We start from the raw sequence: 8,788 nt of genomic DNA on the forward strand, positions 1-8,788 counted from the left end.
CACAAGTAATTATTTTTAAAGTTTTTTGCATAATCATTTTTATAAAATGCAAAATTTAACAAATTCAACATTTCAATATATTACATGTTGATTTTAAATATTAAGTTTTAGATGAATTAAATATATTTTATAATTAATAATAATTTTAAAAAGTGTATTATATATTAAAATAAAATTATTTGATAAAATGCTAACAAAATTTTAAATAAATTTTTTAACATGTGCTCAAAGGCACACAGTAAAAATTTATAAATATTAATTTTTATTATAAATTATATCATTTAATATTATTAATGCATATTTCTGTATTTTTAATAAACATATTTTATATTTAAATATTTATTATGTATCCTTAAATATACGTTAAATAAACTGATTTTTATATTACAAAACGTTTAATTCAATAATTTAATGGATAAATTTTAATATTTATTAAATATGTCAAATGGAAAAACTTTATTAAAAATTATTTTCTATAATATTTCGACAACATATTTCTACAATAAATTTTCACAACAATATATATATATTTTTCCATCACATGACCCATTTTAATATTAATTTTTTTGTTCTTATTTCTCTACATCGTGACAAAATTAGTTAAAAAATATTTGCAGAAATAACATTTTTCTTATTTGAGTAACTTGATCACAAACGACAGAGAGAGCGAGGGATATGTAAAAAAAAAAGGAGTTGATATTAGAAAAGGTTGATGCTTTAGTGTGAGCTACAACCTCCTACAGCTCCTAGCTTTAGGTGGTCCTTAACGTTAACTTAACTAGCATATCCCTTGGGGTGTCCAAATCACATTCTGGATGGGGATAATGTACATAAACCAAGTGCCTCAATTCTCCTTCATCGACTACGTGCACTAAATATCCTTTAAAATTTATTGTTACATCCGACATATAGTCGATTAACTCCATCCATGTCGTTGTTTATTGTAAATGCAAGGTAAGAAAATATGTAAATTTTGTAGCTCATAGTCTCAAATAATCCTGAAAACGTCTTTTGTTTTTCTCTCGCACTAGCTAGTTCAAAGATAATTCAGTATAAATCAATATATACACTCACATATACAAACTGCTCTTTTGTTTCAAACTAGTCCGAAAATAAGTCATATATACTGGCATTATATATAATATGAAACTTCAGGGGATGCATCATGCGTTATAGTGAATTTTCTCAGAGGGTATGCGAAAATGTAGCACATATTATGTGTACGCTGCAATAAAAATCATATACGAAAAAAGATGTTAATATTCTTTGGCATTGCAAGATTCAGCTCTTGCAGATGTTAAATCTTCCAAAGCTATATTTGGGGTTTTGTTGTTTATTTATATTTTGTGTGCCGCTGTTTTGTTTCATCAACTACGTAACTGTGATAGAGCTGTTTTTCTATTTCCTTAATTAGAGTGCTTCTTTATTTACATTTCAACGATAGACAGCTGTCCACGTATACGTAAAGTTGGGTATGGCAGTACCACTTGGTCTTAATACATGCAACATTTCTGAATCTTCACGAGTTGAAGCTAGAGACAAAAGATTAGAATTAGCTCAAGATTTCTTCACAAACAGGGAATAGCTTGCTTGGTATCATCTATAAGGGTGTGAAGTGCAATAGATTTATTGCTCAACATGTAGATGTAACATTTCTTTATTAGGAGTTTCCAAGAGCATATCAATAGCAAGCTTGTTGCAGGACTAGTGGACTAATTAATAAGTACTGATAGCGGACTTTATATGTACAAATACAGTTACCTTAGTCTGTAAAGGCATTCCTGTGTTGTCACTTGTCAATCAAATGCATCGCTACTAAAAAATCTTATCTAACTTCACTTTATGTAATTACTCTCAGCCACACCTTATGTATAAATATGCACATGCAGCCTTTGCAATACGTAACAAAGCAGGCTCATATATATCAAATCAAGCTTGTTAATTTCTTACATGGTGCTCTTGCTAGCCAATACTCTCTAATTAACCACTTTATGTTAATTTATTTATTGCTTCTTGTTTTGTTGTTAATTAATTAACATACATAGTTTGACACTTTCTATGTGTTTCCATATATAGGAGGAGATCAATCAGCAAAAGCTTCGAAAGGTGGTCTCGGATGTGTCCAATGAAATAGACAAATACTATAATAGCTTGGAGCTGGAGAGACAATTTGCTGCCATTGAAGAAGTGGAACAAGCTGAATGCCAGTGTTGTGGGTTAAAGGAGGAGTGTACCACAGTTTATATCACAGAGGTTAAAAAATGTTATAGTGGAAAGTGGGTGTGTGGGCTTTGTTCTGAAGCTGTTAAAGAAAGAGTAGGGCAAAGTCCTAAAGTAGCCATGCAAGATGCTTTGAACTCTCACAGGGAATTCTGCCAAGAATATAACGCCACGACTAGACTTAATCCCAAACTCTCATTAACTCATTGTATGAGGGAAATAGCCAAAAGAAGTTTGGAGAATAGGAAAACTAAGGGGTTAAGCATATCAAAGCTCAATCGAACCACTAGTTACCCCTGAAATCATATTCAGATACTGTTATAGTCAGAAGACTATTGATGATGACTGACCTTATATGCTTTCCTAACATTTTTTTTGTACAACATAATAGCATTCTTGTTAACAAATTATACTGCAGTTGTTAATACGTAGTAAAACCTCAATTAAATAAAAAAGTAGAAATTCTAACGTACTCTCTCTATCTTTATTTTTTTAGATGTTACATAGTATTGATTTGGAAATAACAAAATTTCAATTTTCCTCGTCTGTGTATCTAGTTCTCTTGCACCGTAGATTTTACCCTGACAATTAGAATTCTATATGCTTTTACATAGTTGGTGATTATTTTAATTTCATTGCCAATATATCTATGAAGATTTTTTTAGCATTATATAATTGCGCATAAAAATAAAATTTGTTGATGGAGAAGGTATAAAAGAGAGGGCGCCAGTAAAGAAGTATGAAGCATGCATGTCTTGCGATGCTATTTGCGGTTCAGTTATGTGTGGCGCTAGTGAAGGAATTAGAAAGCATGTTATGCCAACTTGCGCTTGCTCAAACATCATAAAACTCGAAGTAGAAAAGGTGAATGTCATAAAAAATTGTTGTAAAATTGATTTAATAAGATACTCAATGATACATGGAAGCTCCCAGGTTACTGGAACTAAGCCACTGCATCATCAGAACTAAGACATTTATGCTAACTAACTACACGTTAACTAACAGAAATTTATCACAATTCAATTACAAATGCAGTATGAGTGTGGTTGGAATTATATATATATATATAGTCTTTATAATTGACATTTTTTGTTAATTAATTTTTGTTTTAAAAAGCTATTTTTAATTCTTATACAAATGTTTTTATTAAATTTTAGTTCACGTTATACTTTATTCTTAAAAAACTGGGCGTGATGGAAATTTGCTGGAGCGCACAAGCATTGCAACAGAAGAAGGATGGTTACGTGGTTTTATAACCTTCTCAATTAGTTGAACTACAATAGCTAGGTAACCATAATATTTCTCTATTTACTTTTTTTTACACATTTTTATTTTTATATGATATTATTTATCGTGTTTTTATTTTGTTTTTCCTCCACTCACCAAGTGAGTATAAAATGATCATTTTCTTATAAGTAATCACACATGGCAAGGCAGGGACATGGAGAATTCTCCACGTGTGGTGGTGCAAGAGCACCACGTGTCATACCAAAAGAGACTTACGAAGAACCATCCGTATTCAATATTCATCCATCAGCATATACGTTCCAGAATTATTTTTAGATGATGCGAGAGCAAGAGTTAGGTAATAGCCCATAGGTGGTAGGTAATGTTCTTCTGCAAAATGTTCTTAAAATATTTAAATTAGATACTTTTGGCTGTTCTTTATATCTTATGGTGTATTTTTAAGATGAAATTTGTCTTTTTAATGAAAAGAAATTTTGATGTGAATTTAAATATTTTATAAACATATACTTTAAATTAAGTGTGGATAGATCTTCACTTTACACTTCTTATTACTTTAGAGAAATTAAATTATTTTAAAATTTGTATATAAATAATATTAAATATCAGTAAAAAACTCATTTTATATTTGTATATGAATTTAAATGAGTTTTTTTTTTTATATTTTTAACTTTTTTAAGTAACTCAAAAAATAGTAATTATAACTAATTTTCACTATATCAATTACACACAAAATTTAAAAAGTAAATTTTGTTTTATATATAATTACTTTAAAAAAAGTAAATGAACACTATTTTATTATTTTCCTAGAAAATCGTTGAAAATAAAAAATATAGTTGTTTAAATTTTTATTTTTTTTTCTGAAACAAGGATTTTGTGTTTTATTTTTTTTTGGGTCAAAAGTATGGTATATTAACCACTCTTTTTGTTTTTCCTTAAAAATAAAAATGTTCGAGGTTTGTGTCCTGAAATATGAATGATAGCCTGAAAAACAAGCAGCGGCCTGGTAGTATTTTTACCAATGTCATCCTTAAAGTCCATTCAGATCCATTAGGGGAGGAGCTTGTCCACCCTTACCCTGCACCAAAGCCCATCCACTAGAATCAATTCGTAAAATAAACATTAAATCTTTTAAAAATATTTCATATTAATTAAAATTACGGTCAAAATATTTTTTATGAAACTTAAATAATTTTCTTATTTAAAGTTAGTTTTTGAAAGAAATCCATTTTTCTTATATGAAATACAGAAGAACAAAGTCCTCGAAAACACTCCAATGATAAGCAAGGGTGCCCATATAGTTAACCTATGTGATTTAAACTATATTATTTTTAGAGAAATCATGTCAAATGAAGACGTTTTAAAAAAATATTTTTTATTATGTTATACTAATTTTTTTCTTGCATTGAAATATTTGGTTTTTTAAAATAATTTATGAACTGTTGAAATAAAATTCAAAATTTGATTAAAAATAAAAAATAGAAAACACGTATAATAGCATACTTAAATTTTGCTAAGATGCAAAACGACAGATTTTGCTAGCGTAGAACAGAGAAGAGGCAATAGAAGGGAATGTGTGGCAAGATAATATTAATTAGTAAAAATCTCAATCAGCATTGATATTTAATTATTTAAATGTTTGGGGATCCTTGCCAGCTTAAATCCCAATAGGAGGTGGAGGTGTTGCTAAATGGGTTTCATGTGAATTATTAACAAAGGAATTGACTATAATTCAGCACTTTTCAGCGAGGAATCTACGGAGTTTTGACATCATGACTCGGCTTAACACCAAGTGATGCTCAATTTGGTTCATCCTTGCGCTAGTTCATCTTAGTGAGTTAGTCACCATCGTAGTGGACCTTTTAGTTCAATATTAATATTTTACAGTGCCCTTCATGAAAAGAAAAATCAGATATATATATTTATTTTCTCTACAGGTTACTTCAATTTATTCCCTTTCAAAGTGCATTAAAACTTTTTCTACCGCATAATAGTGCTTAATCTATCAAAGAATTATTAAAGTATAGCTGAGTGATTGAACTGGACCACTAAATGAGAACATGAAAACCCTACAAATTTTAAAGAGATTCAGACCCTCATCAAAGCAAAATGGATCGCGTCATGCATGCCTCATTTTATTCAATAAACAATCAAATTAGAGTAAGTTTATATACATACGGCTCAAAAGTGTGTCATATTAATCCATATAAGTACAAATGAAAGCACTAAACCAAGAAGCTACTGCTCTTTACAGCATGTAGGCATAAATTCACTTTTGCACATGACATAAGTGTATGTATAAAATGATCAATTATTCATAAAAAAAAATGGATCAGTTGTTGAATCAGCACCTAATCCTTTACTGTGTTTTTTTTTTTTTTTTTCAATTATGAGTTTACCTATTCAATTTTTTTCACAGAAATTAACCTCCCGTTTATCATTTTAACAATTCATTTTCTTTTTTTGCCTCTTTTGCTTTTCCCAACCATTCACGAGCCAGCATCTTTGATTTTCTGTGTGATCGATCACTGTGGGAAGACATCGATGTCTGAATTAAAAATCATTTACATACTTATAAAAGCTCCGGAATAAGAGATGAAAAGTACTCAAATTTAATATTCTGCGCGGCGGTTGAGATTAATCCTAGGAGCAAATGTTAACCTTAAATTTTTAACATAAAATTGAAAATATATAACTTCAGGATATTATAGAAAAATACAAATCATACTAGAATTTATTAGTTTACTCCTATGCATAATATAAACTATATTTATCATAATGTTTCATATTTTTTACTTGTTAAGTCATCTATCTTATATAACAATTTAAAGATAATAAATTGTTTTAATATAGTAAGGTATTTTTTTTTTAAAAAAAATCTTTAGACTAGAATCTTATTGTTGCAGTTCCTATTCATTTATTTAGAAGGAGAAGAACTTTATTCTTATTCATGTAGAAGTTTAAGACAAAAGTAATTATTATTTTTCTATTAATACATTTCATTCATAAAAAAAAATTAAATTAAATATGACAATGGAAAGAGAGACACACTAATTGTTTTTCTGTTTTTTTTTCTCTTTTAAAAAAAAGACCTACTAATAAAAAGAAAATTAAAAAAATTATTAGTTTTAATAAAATAATTCAATTTATTCATCTATCTAATTTTTGTTATAGTTTTTGTAACTATATTTTTTTTATGATAAATCAATCAATGGGGCAAATTAAATTCTATTATTACCATTCAAGAACCTTAATTTAAGTAAAATATAATTTCATGAATAAAAATATTAAATAACTTAATGTATAAAACATTTTAGATAATATAAAAAAAAATACAACCATGTATAACTACAGGTTGTTTTTAAAATGGTGAAAAGTTATTAATATAATTTGAATGAAATTGAATTATTTAATTGGTACATTTTCAAGGATGAAGTCTTTATTTAAAGTTAATGCTGTTTTACAAACCTTTTGTATTTAATTATTTTTTATTAATATGATAATTCATGTTTGAATAATAATATTATTTTACATTTATAGTATATTTTAATTAAATTCTAATTTTAATATTTCAAATTTAATAATTAATATAATGTATAAAATGAGAAAATGAAGATATATTAAACCTTGAGTTGAATTAAAATATTCATAGTAAAACTTAAGATCTATTTTAAATTAAGGATTGATATGTTATTTTTCTTTAACTTTATACGCTTGTCCACTTTAAAAGAACCATTTAAAATAATCTCAGAAGCTAAATTTATTTTATTTCATTTTTATTTAAATTACAGATATTTTCTATAAAAAATAATTTTATTTGCATCGCAGACATACATAACATGTTAGGATCGATTCTTCCATCAAAGATTGATTTTTTACATATACCAAATTAAAACTTGATACATTTTTTTATAGAAAAATTAAGGTTGAACTAGTTTGTGTGTACTTTTAAAAGAGAAAGTTTTTTCTCTTCAAAAAATGCATTGACATTATTATGATAATCTGATAAGATTTTTATTTAAAAAAGAAAAAAAACTCCTAAAATTAAAACAAAAAACATATATGACATTGAACTATCGTTTTCTTGATACTACACATTTTGAGTACTTCATATATATATGTGTGTGTGTTCTAAAGTGGCTTTTGTTTCGTACTGGAGTGAGCATAGAAAAAGTCATAGTAATTCTCTTGAAATTTTTTTTAAAGAAAAAGATCTAAAAAAATTATATTACAAACGTTTTTTATTTTTTTTAAGCTTATCGAAAGACACCCATAACAATATATCATTAAAAAATAATATAAAATTATTTTAGATTTGCAATTAATCAAATTCAAATTTAAATCCCCAAGATGCTATACTATGAAACAAACTTAGAGTACAATTTATAGTCGTTACTGCCCCATGACCACCATCATAAACATTACTTTTGTTAGGTATCACATTCCCGGCCACCACCATTATTGCTGTAAAACAATATCTCTACTCTAGCTACTATCGTTATCATCACTAATAGATATGTCAAAATGAGTTCAGCCTCATAGGATGGTTTTAACACCAACGTGTGACCTCGTTTTGATATCTCTCTTACCAACTATATTAACGAAGTTAACAATGTGATCTCTACTTCAATTAGGTTGCTTCCGCCACCGCATATTCTTGATTAGATATAGAATCGAAAATAATACACTGAACATGCACGATCAGATTTAAAATAATGTATCACCTATGCTTTAAAGTTTGTGCAAGTGCTAACGGCATCATACCAACAAAATCTTAAGAAATATATATATACACACACAATTTGCCATACTATATGCATGAGAGTATATCCACCAAATAAAATATACATATGAATGCCGATATTCTCTCTGTATGTAGAGAGTGCTATAACATTAATATATTATAAATGGTAAAGTCCAGATTTTTATTATAATGAATGAAACTAGTGGGAATGAACGACAACAAAAAAGGGAAAAGAAAATGGGCCGGCGTGGAGCTAGAGTATGAGATACGAGATTGGTGAATTGAGAATTTGGAGTGTAAAACCCTAGAAAATGGAGATGGGCAAAGCATGCCGGGTGTGACAAAGACCACACACTGTATATTCCTTCGAGAAAGACAATGTGGGTCCATTACTGCTCAAAGCACACAGGGATAGATGCATAGGGTGAAGACTACTGAATGAAAAAGAAGAATGAAAAAGAAAGAAAGAATTTTTTTTTATTATTATTATAAAGTGAATGTGCCCACGAGCTAAGTAGTAATCAGTGTGTGTAACGTAAAAGACTCGCAACTTTTTTCTTTACATTCTCCTACTTTGTG

The 8,788-nt window shown here is 28.1% G+C and overlaps 1 protein-coding gene across 1 annotated transcript; it reads left to right on the forward strand.

Annotated features, from left to right (window-relative positions):
• The first annotated feature begins 1,165 nt into the window (after positions 1 to 1,165).
• LOC113866185 lies at positions 1,166 to 2,520 on the forward strand. Its single transcript, XM_027501069.1, has 2 exons — positions 1,166 to 1,192; positions 2,077 to 2,520. Exons 1-2 carry the CDS (start codon positions 1,166 to 1,168, stop codon positions 2,518 to 2,520), a joined length of 471 nt encoding a protein of 156 aa, XP_027356870.1.
• The last annotated feature ends 6,268 nt before the right edge of the window (positions 2,521 to 8,788 follow it).

The sequence above is a fragment of the Abrus precatorius genome, unplaced genomic scaffold, assembly GCF_003935025.1.
Source record: "Abrus precatorius isolate BTA unplaced genomic scaffold, Abrus_2018 Scaffold4, whole genome shotgun sequence".
NCBI classification, from domain to species: domain Eukaryota; kingdom Viridiplantae; phylum Streptophyta; class Magnoliopsida; order Fabales; family Fabaceae; genus Abrus; species Abrus precatorius.

Coding starts and splice junctions, on each gene's coding strand:
- LOC113866185 (XM_027501069.1), top strand. CDS start 1,166: ATGCGTTATAGTGAATTTTCTCAGAGG. Junction 1,193..2,076: donor ATAGTGAATTTTCTCAGAGG/GTATGCGAAAAT, acceptor TTCCATATATAG/GAGGAGATCAATCAGCAAAA.